Genomic DNA, 19,875 nt, shown 5'->3' with positions numbered 1-19,875 from the left:
CCAGACAGAATAGTTTTGCATCGAGTTAAACAATGCAAAATGACTTATCAAAAGATGGTTCCTCAAACTCTTCCCAGTTCTAATAATACTAGCAGTAAGATAAAGCACAGAAAGCTGGGATGTAGGCTGGGGGAACAAGCATCTGAGCTGCCCAAACTCTCAGAGTTTACGGACAGCTATAACTGGTAATTATTCATGTTCTTCATGGGCATCATTCCCCTTCATTTAACTGGATCATATGTTTTGTTTGGTGCTTTTCCTTTGTCTGGCAGAATGGGGACCTGTGTTACGTCTGAGAAGGTACTGTCAGAGTGGTCTTCTGAGACTTTCCCTTTCTTGCAGATCAGAGGCAGGCAGCAGTCTCAGAGCACGTGTGCCCTACACAACCAGGTGCATGCACTGACTCTGCTACTCCCTCGATGTGAGGAATATCATATCACATTGTGAGTGTGCAGCTGACCTGAGTAACTTGGGGCTACATTATGGCATGAGGTCTGCACTAAAGCCTCTCTCCTAACAGTGTAATCTGGACTAGGATCTTCCTCAGCTGTGGTCTTGCTAAGTTCACTGGCATCTCTCTTGAGAAAGAATTTTGCACTACACTGGCAAATACAAAGGTATACAGACTGCAATTGAGAACTGCAGGGAAAGCATTGACACCAAAAAGACTTTGGTGTCCTGGTTGGCAGTCATATGAGTAATTCTTATCTTCCTTGAATGTGTGAACTAAGAGAGCCTGAAAAGGACGTTGAAAAAACAAATGCCTTCATCTTGCTGGAGCATGAGCAGGTGCTCAGAACCTGTGCTGCTGCAAACACTTCTGCATCCATGTGGAAGGCCAGTAATGGTCCTTACACCCAGAGTGGCTGTGATGCCCAGAGAGGTTGTGAGGTGTCCACCCATGGAGATATTCAACCACAGTTGTGGTTGTGGCTGTCCCTGCTTTGAGCAGGGTTTTGACTAGATGACCTCCAGAGGTCCCTTCCAACCTCATTTATTCTATGATTATGTGATAAGCATCTTGTTCAGTTCCTCTAGGTTATTTGTATGCAAAAGCTATAATAAGCCTGCCTGCACATTTTGTTTGACTGATTGTTAAGTTTGTGAAATTAACTGTTCGACAAAAAATAAATTGCCTTTTCTGTGTCAAAGCAATGTTTCTCCAACAAGCCTCTAAAAGAAAATATAAATATTTAATAGACAATTCATTAAATGTAAGCATTTTAAACTTCAAAAAATGATTAATGAGACATATATCTATATTGTGAAAATATTGTTTTTTTATTTTACACTTGGGATAAATCACTGTGGAAGTGCCTGATAAAATGTAATTCAGTTTTACGATATATTTTTCACAGCCCGTGGTGCTAAAAGTAAAATATTGTACTTAAGGGACCTTTCTTGGCCCGTAATACAATCAAAAGGTTTGATGATCTCAACTATCACTATATAAAATATTAACATTTTAAATCTAAAATTGCAATGTATAACTGATCTCTCATGTAAAGAGTTAATATGAAATAACATGTACATAAGTAAAAATATATTCTTCTACTCAGACGTTTCACCTATTTGAATTTTTAAACCTGCAAATAATTAATTTCACGTTTGTACTATCTTCCAGTCCAGAAGAATTAAAAGATGCATCCAATCAACTGTCAGATGAAATCCATGTGATTAGCTATTTTGTCACAGAAATCTTATCCACATATGTCAAACCTGTACTCAGTATTTACTAATGGGATTATCAAGAAATGTTTTATCATTGCCTCACAGACAGTTCAACCTCTTCCATTAAGATGGTCATGCTGCAGGTATTTTTAATCCTTTCTCTAGGAAGTAGAGTCCAAGTCAGAATATTGTTTTCATGGTAGATTTACTACGTCTATGTTACGGTATGTTACATTCACACTCTCCACTCTAAGTGAACGCAGATGACATTAGATAGGATTAAAGGCATCCTTTCTCACACTGTTTCTTAACTCTAAGCAATTTGTATTTCTTTCTTGCAGACTCTAAGCTCATTGTTGCACAGTAAACTTGAGCAATGAGATAATATTTGCATTTTGCTTCTACTCAGGTAACCTACCCTGTTCTTTAAGTTCCCTCTCCACTCACACTTCTGTCTACATGAAAGGATATTTGCAAACATTTCCCCTTGTTACTAACTCTGTTCTGTTCCAGCAGTGAGATTCTGTCAGATGATGCCAGAAATTAAGCACTGTAACAATGACACCTGCTCTGAGCTGGATTAGATGACATTGCCTGAATGCTGGCAATAGCGAGCCACCTGCTTGCATTAACAACTCCAGTGAGGCTGAACCTCTGGAAGTATTTTGCTAAGTAAAGATAAAGCTTTACCCTATCATCAAATTTTCATATCAAAATCATATTAAATTGTAATCACTTACCTCTGTCTCCTTATACCAAGTCATTCTGTATTTTATACATGTTCTTTTATGTAAAAATTATATTATTAACAGCTTTCTATTGATTAGTTAGGGCTTCCTTTTTCTTTCTTTCTTTCTTTCTTTCTTTCTTTCTTTCTTTCTTTCTTTATCTAATTTTCATCCTTACTGCTTTGCCCTATGGTTTCATGTAAGCCAAAAGCTTCTTAAAATCTTGGTTTAAATGTGAGCTGTATATTCCACTTTTCAAACAAGCCTGTGCTGTGATTGAAAGGATGTATTTGAAAGATATTGGCACTATTATTTACTACTTTCCTTTGAACATAGAAGTTAATGCATTTGAATATGTAATATTTTCCCTCAAACTGGACATATATTAATAGTATGTAAGTACTTACCTAGGGGTAGTGTATGCACTTTTGAAAAGTATTGGCAGAACATCACTGCTGCTTGTCCAGTTCTACGGAATTACCTTTGTGAATTTACATTTACTTTGTTTTTGCAGAGGAAGAATGATTTAATCAGCTATAATTTGGTGGGGTTTGGTTTTTTTCCACCTAATTCACTTGACATGGCAAATCAATCTGTGCCATTAACATAACGGAGTAATTTTCCAAAAGTGGGACTTATGGAAGTTACTATTTAATACTCTGCACTGAGACATCATATGGAGCTTGATATAGAGAAGACTGTTATCAGGGGAAGGACATTGATTTTCTCTTATTTTCTGGATTTTCCTGCATGTTGTTCCTAACAAGAATAAGCTGTTTGCCAGTAATTATGGCACTATTCCCATTCTGGCTTTTTAAGTTGCCTTGTTGTGTCTTCCTAATGTAGGTAAGATTTAAGTCTGGTTGCTGGGTCTGTTACAAAATCTTTTCCTCTTCTTTTACTTTGATAATGAAGACTAAAATGTGGGAGGAGTCCCAATCTTTAGTATTTTGTTTCCTTAAATTATGTTAAGGAAAACACATTAATGGTAAATCCTGGTTTGTTTTCCTTTCACATCTTTTCCCTGTTGATGTACATACATAAATTAGAGCATTGATATTTGCAGTTGTCTGCCTAGTAGCCTCAAGGCAAATAAACAATTACGCTCACCCAAACGTGAGTCCTACAGTTGTTTTTGTCATAAAATGACTTGACAGTATTATTGATAATGAACAAAAATGTCTTTGTTGTTGGAGGAGAGTGTTGAAGAGTATATTTGACAAAGGACACTAATCTCCAGCCTTGATCCTGAGAAACAGCCTGCAAATACTGCAAAATGTGGGCTTTTCAAGAGATGATCAATGTCAGCATAACTTTGCTTCCATTCAGACTAACAATGATAACTTCAGTGTCCTGGTTTCAGTTAGGACAGAGTTAATTTTCCTCCTAGTAGCTGGCAGGGTGCTATGTTTTGGATTAGGATGAGAAGAGCGCTGATAACATGCTGATGTTTTAATTGTTGTAGAGCAGTGCTTACACCAAGCCAAGGACTTTTCAGCCTCTCTCTGTCCTGCTAGCGAGCAGGCTAGGGATGCAGCAGGAGCTGGGAGGGAACAGACCCAGGACAGCTGACCCAAACTGTCCAAAGGGGTATTCCATACCATCTGACGTCATGCTGAACAATATATAGGGGTGGCTAGCCGGGGGGGGGGGGGGCGGCTGCTCGGGGATAGGCTGGGCATCGGTCAACGGGTGGTGAGCAATTGCATTGTGCATCACTTATTTCATACACATTATTACTATTAATACTATTATTATTATTATTATTACTATTATTATTATTATTATTATTTTTCCTGTCTTAATAAACTGTCTTTATCTCAACTCACAGGCTTCACTTTCCCGTTTCTCTCCCCCATCCCGGAGAGGGAGGGGGGAGGGTGAGCGAACGGCTGTGTGGTGTTTGGCTGCCAGCCGGGCTAAACCACAACATTCAGAAAGAGAAGAGTCAGGTCAATAGTGAATATATATTTTTAAGTCTTGGACCTAGAATGCTTGTGGGAATACATGTGACTTTGATGGCCAGAACTTAAATTAAACAGCAGTTAACACCACTCTGTTTCTAGACATGAAAGCCTGTTTTCAGAAGAAGAAAAACCTGCCCTTTCTTTACAAATTTTCCTTGGCCTATCTGATGACTGTAACTCGCCAAAGATGTTTATACTTTTGGAGTTATGTAAATGGCCCCGACATTAGTCTCTTCCACTTCTCACATAGTGATACCCGAGAAATATGGTACTTACTTTTTAAGCACATCTATGGTAGATTTGTTTTCTTTGGGAACACAGTATCTGTACAAACTTAGTGGTATAAGAGAAAGATAGTCTTGCTAGTCGGGCAAGTCTATTATACAGGGCCTATGGCATTACCTGTATTCTGAGATTAGCTGCAATGATAAAGTGCTAGAAGTGGTTTGTCAGTGAAGCCGGAAAGGTTGGGAATTAAGGAATATCTCTGATACTGAAGTATGGGCTACTAAAACATCTACTTGTGATTATTCAATACTGATACAGTATTTTCAGGAATTACATAATATGATTGTTTCAGATCAACTGAAAAAGGAAGTAGGCGAGCAGGAAGAAGAAGGAGGGAAAAATTACAGCTTGTGAAAAATAGTAGATGGATGAAACTGAGGACTGAAACTCATTATATATTGTACATCTGTAAGCCAGACTGTGGTGATTTTAATTCTATCGTGCAAGACATTCTATCATGTTTAGTAGTGGACTTGTCTGTACTAGGTTAAAGGTTGGACCAGATGATCTTAGAGATCTTTTCCAACCTGAATGATTCTATGATTCTATGTTTTGAAGATCAGGTTTCAATTAAACTAAATACGCCTTGCTAGTGTGTTTAACAAGAATTTTAAAAATACATTCCTGTAAGAAATTGTTTTATTAAGAATGCCTTCTTTGCACTGAATATTCTGAACCTTATCTTTGAGAGCAGTTTGCTGTAAAATTTTAGAGTAGCAGAACTTAGTCTTGTTTTTGTGGTATCTACGTGCTAAAGTCTCATAGGCAAATTAAAGATAATTTGCAAAATGTACTTATAAAGGAAAACATCATTAAGGATCTGATTTGGAATCCATAGAAGTCAATGGAAAGATTACAGCTGAATTCATTGTCTCTGATGCAACTCTCTTGAGGGCATTTTTTTGCTGTTCTATCATTTCTTGTTGAAATATTTTGCAGGAAGTTACCAATAGAACAGTAAGATATTTTTTCTGAAGTTTTTAATACCAGAAATTCACTTGTTCTACTATGCACTACATCTATTTTTTTCTTGCAGCTTAATAATAATTTGGATACAAATATTTCTGTGTCCGTTTTTGAGGACTCAAAAAATTCTACTTGTTTTAAAAAATGTTATCTCTGTAATGACTCTTTTGTTTTGTTTTGTTTTCCTGTTTCATTGTTGTCATTGGTTTGTTTTGTATTGGTCTGTTGTTTTTGTCTGTGCTGAGAAAAGTCATATATATGTATCTTAACTGCTGGAGTTTTAATTCCTGTCACCCTTCACAGACTAGTAATAATGTTCTGGCTACTCTAAGGATATGAACATGCTATGACAATTCCAATGATTTCTACATCTATCAGAGTAGTGGAGGGAAGAATCAAAAGACATCAAAAATACAAACGTCAGCCTTCCACCCTTATAGTCACTGCAGCTTCCAAATAAGTGATACCAGATTTAAGAACCCCCAGTATGTTGTAATAGCTAAGAATTAATGTGAGAAATATTTAATATACTACAATATTATACTAGGATACTATTATACTTATTAGTATATACTATATATATATATATTATATTATATTATATATATATATATTATATTATATTATATATAATATACTTATATTATACTTATACTAGGATACTAGGATATCATCCCTAAAGCCTAACTAATCTCTAAACTAACAAATTTCTTGCCTAGTTTCTCAGTCCTCACACTTTCCTTTTCTTATAACCTGTACACCTTCACCCATTTCCTCGGTATTCCTTGAATTCAGCCAGTGGTAGTTGTCCCTGTTAATGCGATCCATTTAGTTATTGCAAGCTGTATTAAGTGCAGATTTATGAGAATATCATTGATTTTCATTAGAATTTGAAAAATTCATCTTTCAGTATTAACATTTGACTGTCAGTGTTCTCAATAAATACAGCTTCAGCTGACCCTGCTGTAGCTTTCTTGAAAAGTACTATTAAAAAAGTACTAGATATTCTGATGTGAATATCCTGCATAAAAATCTCTATACACTACATATAACCCATAGGAAAGAAGACAGTATCAGTGAATGTGTGTACAGGCCAGAAGGGAGTCACAGGGAAAACCAGAAGGAAACCAGAAGGAAAATAAGTTGGCAAAATCCAGATAGAGCTCCATGTGCTTGACGAAGAATCAGGAAATGGGAGGGGTGACACAAGACAAGAATAAATACTGACCACCGCCCGTGATTTCTCTCTTTCTTGCCTGAAAAAGTAAGCCGTGGTGGCTGTTTTCTTTTTCTTTTGCAGTCATCTCTAACAAACAGTGACATCATCTTTGTGAAGCTGCATGCCCCTTGGGAGGTCCTAGGCAAATACGCTGAACTGATGAATGTAAGAATGCCTTTCAGGTAGGTGTAGCTGTATTTTGTCTTCACACTTTACTGTAAAGCTAAAGTAAAAATAACTCCGAAATGCACATGGAAAGCTCGTCTGTAAGATACCACACATCCTTTGAAAGTATAAATGGAGTGCCATAGATACCATAGTCATTGTTCTTTCTTGTTAATGCCTGCAATTTCAGTAGAGTATTGGTTTGAAATTAAGGTGAGCTGTAGCAGTGCAGCTGTTTTCATGGGGTATTCTATCCTTAGGCCCTTTAACCCCTTCACTGCTGGAGCCCCGTGCATACTTGTGCGCTGCTGTTTTTTAAATGGACATTTCATTGAAATCAATGGGAGGTCAAGAAGATCCAGGTACGTAAGGCAGCACAGAAAGTGCATGTCTGTTGGACGTATCTGGTATGTTCAGCACCTGTAAATTTTCTGCTTGTATAGTGCATAATTATGGAAATGCAAGTTATAAATAAGTATCACATCTAATAAGAGAACAATTCAGACTATAAGTGCTTTTGCCTGTGGAGAAAATAAAGAAATTGTATAAAATATCACTGACAACCAAATTAATTTCACATAATCATTCAGATTATTTTTATCATTTATTTAATATTATTTGCATGTTGAGCTATGAAATTTTCTCTGTAAAATATCTATTTTACTCTGCTGGTTACCAGAACATTTAAAATAGCATAAAGATTTCCACTCGAACTGACCGAAACCCATGAACTGAGAGGTCTTGATTCTTCTTTCAATTAGCAGGGTTTATAGATGCATAACTCCATTGATTTTAATGGAATTACTCCTGAGCAAGAAAAGGATCAGACCCAGAATATGCAACTAGTGAGTCTGTGTCCTTTGCAGGATTTCTATTCCTGTTTTCTTCTTACTTAAGGATGACAAATGCCTCTGGTATGAGACAAGCTGTAGTATTACAGAACTTCCTAGGAAAAATGGATATGAATTAAGGACAAAATTGCAGACGTATTTTCTATGTCTGTATGCTTAGTTTAGTTTTGTTTTGTTTTCATTTACACAGCAAATCTTCAATTGTTCTTATCTGGGCTTCTAGTGCTAGAGAAAAACATAAACGCTATCACGGATCATTACAAAACATTCATATTCTTTTAAAAAAAGTGTTCTAGGAACAGAAAAGACGGACTGGGTCAAAAGTGTACCTCCTTTATATTCCCTGGCATTCCTTGAGATGAACCTGGCCCAGTAGAAGGATAAGGTCCTATGATTAAGAAGTACACCAGGAACTCAGATTTTAGTCACTGTGATCAGCTTGTTCTTTCCTGATCTGAAGTCCCTGCTTTGAGATCTATTTCTCAGCAGATAGCAAATCAGGTGCCATACAGAAAGACGTGCTTCATGTCCACAGCTTCATTCTTTTCTTATCCACGGTGTTGCTAAGAGGAAATTGTGGTGATTTCTTTTTTTTGTCTGACAGGCAGGCTCTTAATTTTTATTTTAAGGGCGACAATGTTGTTTACCATTTAAAAACAAGAATCAGCATTTTTAAAAATGTACACTGTTCTAGACTGCCTGTTTCCAGACACCCTTGTCTGACCCTTGTTTTAAGGGTTGCTGATTGCTTACAGCTCCCAGTAAGTTTAGGTTGAAATTGTCCAAGGTCCACACATCACTGAATAAAAAACTTGCTGTTTCAAAGCAGGGGTCCCTAAGCAATGGATACCTCTGAATATTTGAAGCAAATCAGGGGTGGATGTCATCTTCAGTAACACTTGTCTTTGACTCATCTCTGCTCCTGCTGAGTAGGGCAAGAGATACAGCACTATCTTATGGAGGATTTGACCAAAGGATGCTGACCAGCGTGAATTTCTCTTCAAATTTTCACTTCATCAGCACAATATGGGCACTAGTAACAATAATTATGTCAAAATATTGTGTGTTAAATCTAAGTTCTGAAAATTAACATGGAAACTAACCACTTTTTTTTCTATAGTTTATAGAGCATCGAGGTTGTCTTATTCTAGAATGCTCTCAACCATGATTGCTTCCAAGGCACCAGCAGCGTTACTACACTGTATTTAATATTCACAAATATTCAGAATGAAATGTGTGGCGTGGCCCTTCCTTTTCCAGAAGTGATACAGCTCAGTGTTACATGATGGCACCTCTCAGAATACACCACCTTGATTTAGCAATAACCTCCAGTGGTTAGAGGAAAGTCAGAGGAAGATACTGACATTCAGGCAGGCACACGAATCTTGCTGTAAGGAGTATTAGTCCCAAAGCCACACCTAAAGCCCTCAGATTTTCTTACCTCTCATCACGATGTGATCTCTGCTGAAGGTGATGGGTCAAATCCTGACAGCTGTGGTGCTATAGGCACATAAGAAGAGAGCAAGAGCAGCAGAGCGGGACAGGAGGTGGACAGCCCATTCTGGATCTACACAGAATGGCTTGGGGACACTCCACCTGCCCTGGGTGATGTGAGCCCTACAGGGCCCATCGGAAAGCCAGCCAAGAGAATGTGGTCAGCATGCATCTGCTTGTGCACCCTTGTCTGCTCACTGGCTCCCCACAGGCACTCCCATACAGCTTATTGCACTGACAACAAAAATCAGCAATGCCTGTTTGAGGGGCAGAGGGGGCGGCTGTATCCTGGGGTGGGTGCTGAGTACATACTAATTTGTTTGTGTAGCCTATATTCTGTTTCTGGGGATGTTTCCAGCAGCAAACACTGGTCCTGGTTGTCACTACATGTGTTATTGGCATATTGCAACATTAGGCACTACTTCCCTGGCTTTTCTAAATGATTTCCCTTGCATTTTATCAAATGCAGTTTTAGTAATTCACTAGTGGATATGAGATGCATAGAGGATAATTTATCCATATTAGTATTGGTCCTATAAAATTCCTGCAACTGTTTATGGACATCTTGGAAATAGAAACATCTTTGGGTCCCTGTCTTTCACACATGACAAGTAGCAGAAAAAGAGAAGACAGTACGAAAACGATGACCTTCTTGCAATTCAAGTGCCACCAGAGTCTGTGTGGCTTTCCTGTGACAGTTCTGTTAATCTCTCTTTTAGTCTCTTCCTCCACCTCTTACAGGCTTCTGTCTTCAATCTCCTTTCCTTCCTTGCTAGTTCATACTGTAACTGACGATGGGTTTTCTTCTCGACTGGCTTCATTTTTGCTGTTCTTCCAGGAGAAAAATCTATTACCTGCACCGCCGATACAAGTTCATGAATAGGTGAGTACAGTTCTTATGTTAGTTCAGCTTATGTTAATTTGAACCCGATAACTAAAATAATTGTGAAGGTCAAGCTGGAAGTAAAAGGTTATTAGCTGCATTTGTAGGAAGGTTGGAGGGAGTGATCACACACTAGGACATATGCAAAAACAAATACAGCAGTCATATTTTTAAGGCATTTGCTATGTGAAATTCATTTTACCAGTGTTGCCTTTTTTAGGAATAAGGATATGTTTTCCAGCTGATGGAGTCTTTTTTTTTAAGGAAGAATAAGTGAGTTAGTGCAAACACTATCTTTTCACATAGCTCATTAGGGAGTTTCTAAGGGTTAAAATACCACAGGTACTGCTTTTTTTGCATTTCCATACACCTTGCCTACTTCTTACAGTGATGGCATTATTTATTTATTGCTTCCTCTGTGGGGATGCTTAGTACTTTGTTGGTAGATAGGAAGGTAATGAACCAAATTCATCTCTGGTGTGAGCTTGAGAGATGAGTACTTTTGAAGAATCTTTGAAGTTCTTTCACTCAATTATTAAATATCTTAAGGTTGGGTTTGATGTGGTTTGTGCCTGACTTTATGGAATAAAAAACTTCCAGTGCCACAGTTTGCATTTTCGATATCTCAGACAATTAAATGAAAATGTCTCCAAAAAGACTAAAATATATATAAAAGCTTTGCAAAGACCAGCTCATACATTGGCATTTAATGCCACAGTGCTGTTGATGCAGTTTTCAAAAGGCTCTAATGTTCGATTTACTGTCTCACTCTTAAGTCAGTGGAAAAACTCCCCTGAACTTCTGAGAGAGAAGAATTAGATTTGAAAAATCCGCGTATTGGAGTAAACAGCTGTATCACTCTGCAGATAATATCACTAAATGAACATCCATGGGAAAATAAATGATGTATTATCACTCTGCCAGTGTAAAAAAGCATATACCATAATGTGAGATCAGTGTTGGTACTCTCAAGTCACCAGCATAGTGTGATGGGATTTAATATATGAAATGCTTTTTAATATGCTCATGCAGCAAACACCAAATGGGCTCTTTATGAGAGCTAAGAAACACATGCTGTTCTTCTGAAGTTTGTCAATGTTCCCCCACTTGCCATCCCCACCTTACAATGAATACATAGCACCTGTCAATTTCAGAGTTTGTCGTGATTTTAGTTAAGACATGGCTGCTTTCACTACAGCAATAGATTAAAAGGAAGGAGTAGGTAAAGATTTTAACATTTATATGTGGCATATGAAATTTTGCCTTACGTTCATTTTCTCGTGAATCAGCATATGATTTGAAGTCAGAAATAGTGCGATCTTCTTCTGTGGGTTTGTGTTTTTTCTTGCTCCTGAGTGATGACAACACTTGACTAAATTCAATTTTTATGTTCAGGTCTATGAATAGCTACTTGAGGCAGAAAATCTATAACTGAATAGTTCCAGTGGGAAAAAAGGAAAACATATTCAGCTCTATTTTCATTTATGTAAAATTCAGATTTACAACTTCAATAAAACTGCCTATTTCCTCTACCCTTAGTTCAGTGAAGAACAGAAGCAAGTGAAGCTTTGATCCATTTTTTTGCGCTAAGCTAAAATTAAATTGGCGTTTAGGCAAAATTTATTTTAAAGAGGACTTTTGTTACAGGGCAAAGTCCAGAGCAAATCTCTTGCAACTTGTCAGTCACACTTGAATTTTCTTTCTGAAAAATTCTAGTGATCCCAAAGTTTTAAATAACAAAACTCCCCTAGTATAGTCTAGAGGAAAGGATGGGTATCAGGTGCATACACAGTATCTAGAACTGTACCTGGGCTGTGGTTAAAAAATAAACTAAGACAATATCTAGCACTACAATATGCATAAAGCTCTTTCAAAGTTGAGCGAAAAATAAAATCAATCTCAATTCAAAGAAATTGTTTTATTTTCCCAATTTCCTCTTTCTTTTGGAGAAAAATTAAAAATAGAAATAAAAATAAAATAAAAAAGAAAAAGAAAAAGAAAAATATTCTATCTCTACCCTACTTTCTAGCAAGTAAAGTGTTTCTTTGAAATTATTTGAGAAACCCTTTGTGTGATTTAAGTAAAATACCTGTTTTCACAAAGAGAATACTGAGTAAAGGCTAGACCTGGAGAGCAGAGGCCAGGTCAGGACTGAAATGGAACAGACATGTCTTTGAGACACCATGTGAATTAAGACAGTGCATTTTGGGCATGTGAGGCTAACAAGTATTTTAAAATGGAATTTAGGAAGGAAATGTTTCCACTCTCCTCATTCATTCTGGCTGACTGCAGTGCCTCCTCACTCCATGCGCTATACTGCTCTTGTGTAGGTTGTTCTGCTTTCCAAACACCATCCCCCTATACAGCTGAGTATATTAGCACCTGGTGCTTCTCTGTAAGGGAAAGTGAGGCCTGGATTAGCCTTGAAGAAACAATTAAGCACAATATGTTTTTTAAACCGTGCCTCTTTTCTTAAGAGAGCGGCTCGGGTAGAATGCAAAGCCTGCACTGCTTGCTCATGGCACTGTTGAAGTGGCCTGGATGCATTTTAAGTTTGGTCATTTTTCTTTTCCAAGGAAAAAAATACATTTTTTTTCCTAGGGATGGCTTTGCTGTATCCTAGGATGCAAGCTTTGCAGAAAAGCCTTGCAACCTTTTCAAACCTGGTTGCCAGCAGGGAAGGAGCATGCTCCCTTAGCGTGCCAAGTAGTCTGAACCTTGCAAGTGGCAAACCAGTCAAATTCTGGGTATGCTCGATGAGAAGCTGACATGAATAATGTAGTTTTCTCAAGTGGGGAAAGCACTCTGCGCATGCCTGCATGTGCTGTGATAAACCTGCAGTATGCATATCTCAAATGTGCACATTGACTTGCAGGGTGAATGGGAAAGGATTGCAGATTAGCAAGGGTGTTAATAGCTTAGAGAATTCAAACAATTTTAGTCAACAAATAAGCATGGACCGGGATATTTAGAAATTCCCTGATTCCTCTTCCCTTTTCCACACCCAGGGTCACTAAGCCTGCTGAACATATTGTTATGCAGAGCTTGTAACCTTTACAGAGGAAGAACTGAAGGCCAAGAAAGAGGGAATTCCCCAGGAGATAACTTACTTTTCCCTTGTCATTCCTATCAGTCTCCACACAGACTGGCTCAAGGCTGGCAGTCTTGAAAGGACAAGTGGAAACTTATAATAGGTCTGACCCTTTGCAGTGCTGGGATCTGACAACGTCTCACCTGCATTCAGGCACACACACTTGCAAGCTACCTCCACCTGCACTCTGAACTGCTGGGTTGGTGTGAACAACGCCCATTGAGAGTTTTTATTAAATTTTGTATAAGCCTTATGTCATGCTCACATACACATTGCCATTCTTCTGAACAGTCCCAATGGTAAGTTGGAGTGCCTGCTCCCATGCTATTCACAGACAGGGAATACACAAATGGTACCAAAACAGGTAGAGCTCATGTGGTTAGAATTTTGAATGCCCATATTTAAAAATTAGCATTAGCTTTCCTATCGAAGATAACCTGAGCGGAGAAGGTTGAATATTCAAGGAAATATATGTATTTTAAATGGAACTATATCATAATTTCATGTCACTGTCCCACACACTCAGTTATATATCAGTATATGAATTACCCTCCTTCAAAGTGACTGTGCAGGACTTACAGTGTTTGTTGGAGTCAAGGAAGAATGTGCATGTCCATAATTTGTTGTCTGATTTTTGGAGGCAGAGATCACTGGTTAGTAACTGAAGGTGTGAGGGAGGGTAGGTTTCATTTTGACAGACCCATCTCATCTTTGTCATGTTTTTTCATTATAATGTTTTAGTTTGGATGTGAATTTGTTTTAGATTATCTTCTCCTGTCAGCTCTAATTCTTCCCTTTACAGTAATTTCAGTGCGCATCTTGGCACAAGTGCCCTTGTGATTAAATCAACACTTTCTCCAACTTAATCTTAGTTTGCTTTCACCTTCTAAATGTAAGGATCTTTGCAGCTGTCACCTATTAATCTATACACTGAGTATTTTGTTTTTGTGGAGGCAGTAGTATTGCAAGACACAGTTAAACCAAATGAACAAAGTATCCTCTTTTGTATACCATCAGCTGCAAGGTAAGAATCTGTAGAGAGCAGAAGAAGGATGCAGTTTGCTGGGGTTTAGGTTCCAAAGCTCTCTGTCACAATCTGGGTTATTCTAAGGTTTATACGTCCAAAGTCTACTGTGTAGTTAAGCCTGAAATTTAAAGTAACTGAAAAGCTGAGAATAAAGGTTTAGAGAGTAGCCAAGAGCTTAATGAGTATGGATTTTTAGGAGTGTGTAACATTGGCATTGCTTTTCTGTTGAGACAAAATAAGATGTTTCTCCACTAAAAGCTTGTTATTAATAATCAAGTTCAGCATGTATAATTCAGTCTGCCTCAAAAATGTCAGACATTGCTTCTTATGTAGTTGTAAATATTAAGTGGTCCAGTTTGCCAACAGATGTTCTTTGTTAGAGTTCTGCAGTGTAATGAAAAAGTAAGATATATCTCATTCACTGTCTCAAATGCTCACACTTTTCATGTTCTGCAGGATCGAGAAACAAATAAGCAGGTTTCGAGGATGGTTACCTAGAAAGCCAATGAAACTGGATAAGGAGACACTGCCGGATCTGGAGGAGAATGACTGCTATACTGCACCATTCAGCCAACAAAGGATCCATCAGTGAGTACTTTATTATCTCATAGCATCATAACTTAATTACAAAATTAAATTTTTTCCTTCTGGATTCACCTTGGAAAAAATCAATTTCCTAGTTCACGTCTTAAAGACTAGTGTCTTCAGATTAGTTCTTTGTCACACAAAGGGAGAGAGTCTTGAGAGAGCATAAAGTCTGCCTACATTTCTAGTAATTAAAGGTCCAGCTCAAAGCTAAAAGAAATCAATGGAAAAGTTCCTTTTGATTCACTGGAATTTCAGTTATATACTTAAAGTAGTCAACTGGCTAATTCTCCCTTGGGTCAGAACTACAGTTTTTCTTTGTGTATTTAAGATGTGATTAAAACTTATTCAGCATTTCTGTCTTTCACATAATCAATATTAGTCCTTCTAACAGTGATGGTCAAAATAAACTGATACTGCATTTCATTCCTAGTTATGTCTGTAAAACAAACAGAACTCTAAAAAGAGGACAGTGTTGTTTTGTTTGAATTTCTCTGCCTTTTACTTCAACAGAAGCAATGCTGCTGGCATAATGCCAGTGTTAAGGTCTATCAGTTGCCCTTGTCCAAGAATACCAGTGGTATCAGTATTGCACCAATGTTACAAAAGAAATCATTTGACTAGTAGAAGCCTTTACTCTCTTGCAAAATGCAAAACAGAAAAAGGCTTAGCATTGTTTTCAGATCCCATGTTGAATTTTTAAGGCTGGCAAACTTTGGAGAAAGAGTGTGTCGTATGGTTAGTTACTGGGCCTGTGATATTGGGAGCAACCACTGACTACCTCAAAACAAGATCACAAAGAATAGGCAGCAGTGACCAAGGTACTAACAGAAAACTCGTGATGTGGAATGAGTCACAGGCAGATCAAAGACTAAAAATATGAAATATGTGATTTTATTTAGGGAGAAGACAAGTATAGTTACTGCTCTTTGAATAAACATTTCATTCAAATGCCTCACTTTGAATGAACAGTTTTTCAGGGAGTGGATTTATTTACTGCAATAGGAGTGAATAAAATAGATGTCCTCTGCTGCAAGTAGTGTCTTTTCAAATACAGCAGAAAAACAAAAACAGGTGAAAATCTCCAGGGAAATTTCAGTAGAAGTGTGCTCTTAGCACCAGTCACCAGCCAGAGTTATCTCCACTAAACGTCTGTGCCCTGAACAGACATTGGATTCAGGCTAGAGAGCCTTCTGAGATTTAAGCAAAAAGATGTTTCAGTTATTTCGCCCTGCAATAGGAAGAGTATGTGCAGACCAGTGGTAATTTAAAAAAAAAAAAAAAAAAGATGTCTGGACTTATGTTTTTATTAATATTAACTGTTAACTGTCCTTAAAATTATGGCATGTGACTTTGTGTGTGTGTGTGTGGCTGGAAGGAGAATTGGCATATATGAACCAGAATATTTTTTATAAACAATATAACAATATATAAACAATATAAAAAAAATTGTTCTGCCTTGCTTATATTTGAATTGGTAAACTAGCAAGCTTTTTAGTAAATGCTGGTCATTAGCATTCCCGCTGTTGTTTGGCGCTTCTTTTATATCATTACAGACTTTAAAGCTCTACCCCACAGCAGGTCTGATATTTTCGGTTTGTTTCTGTTTAGTCTACCATTTCTGCTGTGTGGGGACTGATATAATGCTGGCTGAGCTGCCCTCCTGCCCCCCAGAGGTGCTGGCTCTGGCAGGTTTCTTGTACTCCCCTTATGCTCCAGCCTGTTGCCTGTATCTGTCTTATTATTCTTCACCAGAATTTTGAAATCTAATGACTTGTTCAATATTTGTCAAGTGAATTGCATGCAAGCTTTTTAATTGTTCCAAGAATTTCAGGGGACGTTGGTAAGCAGAGCATTTCAGGAACATCTTTGGTATATACTTCTTATCTTTGGTGGTAGAGTGTGAGTATCTAATATTTGGAAATGTAGATATAAAATGATTTTAGAATTCTTTTTAGAATTATTTTATTAGCATCAGTTACCAGTCCAAAAGTGTATTATGTTGAGGTTCACTTACTTTATATAAGTTGCTGCTTACTTTACGTAAATTTCTGTTTCTTCCAAGGTATAGATAAACATTCTGTTGAAAAACCTGTATACAACCAGCCAGAACATCAAACATGGGGAAAGTACGAGTAGAAATTGTTGGTTTATGTATTAATGTTGATGTCTATCTCAACACGTATTAACTGATGTAACAAATACAGTGACTGGCACCTTCATTTGTCTGGGTCAGTTTTGACAGATGGGGTTTGATCAGTAAGAAAATAATTTCTCTTTCACATCTACCCACTGTTATGTATTGTAACCTTCACAAAGACTGCACTGTTAATTGTCCCCTACTGAGAAGAGTAACAGAAACCCTCCAAAGTTGATAAACGTCATGCCTCCGTATTAAATTGAAGCTTCAGTTATCAGTTGTCACTGATGTGTTACATAAACTTTCACTTGCTTTTTAATAACAAAAAAAGCTGCTGATTGAATTTAATGCGATTTTTTGAAACCCATCAGGTCTTTTATTTAAATTTATATCCCAGAGACCCACAATGCTCTTTTAGGAATGTGAAGATACATAGTGAAATTCTTGAGAAATGAAAATTGCTATCTGCAATAAAGTTATGATAATTTAGCTTACAGTTTGTTGATGATAGGAAAAGTCTATGCATTTTCATATTTGGTGTAGTTAAAGTTTTGCTAGAGTGCTGTTACCACACCATACTGCCATTACAACTAAATTATCTCCTAGCATTATAACGGGGCCTACATTATTGTCATGGGCAATGACATGTGGAATTCACATTCTCTTCTGCAGGTACATTATCCTGTAGTCTAGAGTATCAGTGACAGTCTCTTCCTTACGCTTGGGCTTTTAGATACAGCTCTGCTTCTGTTTCTGTCACACATGTCCCAAAACTGATTCACACAGAACATGCAGAGGACGTGGTGGATCCCAATACCATACAGATGCTCAGCTGGCTGACCTCAGGTTTAAGACCTTTCAGCCAATGCAGGGCCATTTTTTGAAGTTCTTTAAGTCCTCAGAAAACGGAGAATAAATGCAAGTCTTGTGCATTGTGTTAAGGTTGTAGCTAAATAATGTCATTAGTGTCTGCTAGTGTCTGGAGCGGTCCGTCCCCACGTGCCCAAAGACGAGCCGGCGTGGAAGAAGACCGGCCTGGCTGAACAGAGAGTTGCGGCTTGTGCTTAGCAGAAAAAAGAGGGTTTATAATCTTTGGAAAAAAGGGCGGGCCGCTGAGGAGGACTACAAGGATGTAGCGAGGCTGTGCAGGGAGAAAATTAGAAAGGCCAAAGCTCATCTGGAGCTCAACCTGGCTACTGCCGTTAAAGACAACAAAAAATCCTTTTACAAATATATCAATGCGAAACGGAGGACTAAGGAGAATCTCCATCCTTTACTGGATGCGAGGGGAAACCTAGTTACTCAGGATGAGGAAAAGGCTGAGGTGCTTAATGCCGCCTTTGCCTCAGTCTTTAGCGGCAACACCGGTTGTTCTCTGGATACCCAGTGCCCTGAGCTGGCGGAAGGGGATGGGGAGCAGGATGTGGCCTTTGCTATTCATGAGGAAATGGTTGGCGACCTGCTAAGGAGCTTGGATGTGCGCAAGTCGATGGGGCCGGATGGGATGCACCCGAGGGTACTGAAAGAACTGGCGGAGGAGCTGGCCGAGCCGCTTTCCATCATTTATCGGCAGTCCTGGCTATCGGGGGAGGTCCCAGTTGACTGGCGGCTAGCCAATGTGACGCCCATCTATAAGAAGGGCCGGAGGGCAGACCCGGGGAACTATAGGCCTGTCAGTTTGACCTCAGTGCCAGGAAAGCTCATGGAGCAGATTATCTTGAGGGTCATCACGCGGCACTTGCAGGGCAAGCAGGCGATCAGGCCCAGTCAGCATGGGTTTATGAAAGGCAGGTCCTGCTTGACGAACCTGATCTCCTTCTATGACAAAGTGACGCGCTTGGTGGATGAGGGAAGGGCTGTGGATGTGGTTTACCTTGACCTCAGTAAGGCTTTTGACACCGTTCCCCACAACATTCTCCTCAAGAAACTGGCTGCTCGGGGCTTGGACTGGCGTACGCTTCGCTGGGTTAGAAACTGGCTGGATAGCCGGGCCCAGAGAGTTGTGGTGAATGGAGTCAAATCTGGTTGGAGGCTGGTCACAAGTGGTGTCCCCCAGGGCTCGGTACTGGGGCCGGTCCTCTTTAATATCTTTATCGATGATCTGGATGAGGGCGTCCAGTGCACCCTCAGTAAGTTTGCAGATGACACCAAGCTAAGTGCGTGTGTCGATCTGCTTGAGGGCAGGAAGGCTCTGCAGGAGGATCTGGATAGGCTGGAGCGATGGGCTGAGGTCAACTGTATGAAGTTCAACAAGGCCAAGTGCCGGGTCCTGCACCTGGGGCGCAACAACCCCAAGCAGAGCTACAGGCTGGGAGATGAGTGGTTGGAAAGCTGCCTGGCCGAGAAGGACCTGGGAGTATTGGTTGATAGTCGGCTGAATATGAGCCAGCAGTGTGCTCAGGTGGCCAAGAAGGCCAACAGCATCCTGGCCTGTATAAGAAGCAGTGTGGCCAGCAGGTCTAGGGAGGTGATTGTCCCCCTGTACTCGGCTCTGGTGAGGCCGCACCTCGAGTACTGTGTTCAGTTTTGGGCCCCTCGCTACAGGAAGGACATGGACGTGCTCGAGCGAGTCCAGAGAAGGGCGACCAAGCTGGTGAGGGGTCTGGAGAACAAGTCTTACGAGGAGCGGCTGAGGGAGCTGGGCTTGTTCAGCCTGGAGAAGAGGAGGCTCAGGGGCGACCTTATCGCTCTCTACAGTTACCTTAAAGGAAGCTGTAGTGAGGTGGGGGTTGGTCTGTTCTCCCACGTGCCTGGTGACAGGACGAGGGGGAATGGGCGAAAGTTGCAACAGGGAAGTTTT

General features: G+C 39.2%; 1 protein-coding gene across 1 annotated transcript in view; it reads left to right on the top strand.

Annotated features, from left to right (window-relative positions):
- The window catches only part of ANO4 (anoctamin 4), a 144,333-nt gene that overhangs the window by 67,233 nt on the left and 57,225 nt on the right, over window positions 1–19,875 (top strand). Inside the window, exons 6-9 of the mRNA XM_035551662.1 lie at window positions 6,921–7,021; window positions 7,265–7,366; window positions 10,188–10,232; window positions 14,807–14,938. Of these exons, the coding sequence (XP_035407555.1) occupies window positions 6,921–7,021; window positions 7,265–7,366; window positions 10,188–10,232; window positions 14,807–14,938 (380 nt within the window). The remainder of the gene's footprint in view (window positions 1–6,920; window positions 7,022–7,264; window positions 7,367–10,187; window positions 10,233–14,806; window positions 14,939–19,875) is intronic.

The sequence above is a fragment of the Cygnus atratus genome, chromosome 1 (assembly GCF_013377495.2).
Source record: "Cygnus atratus isolate AKBS03 ecotype Queensland, Australia chromosome 1, CAtr_DNAZoo_HiC_assembly, whole genome shotgun sequence".
NCBI classification, from domain to species: Eukaryota; Metazoa; Chordata; class Aves; order Anseriformes; family Anatidae; genus Cygnus; species Cygnus atratus.
Note: the sequence above shows the minus strand (reverse complement) of the source record. Positions and strands in the feature narration are given on the sequence as shown.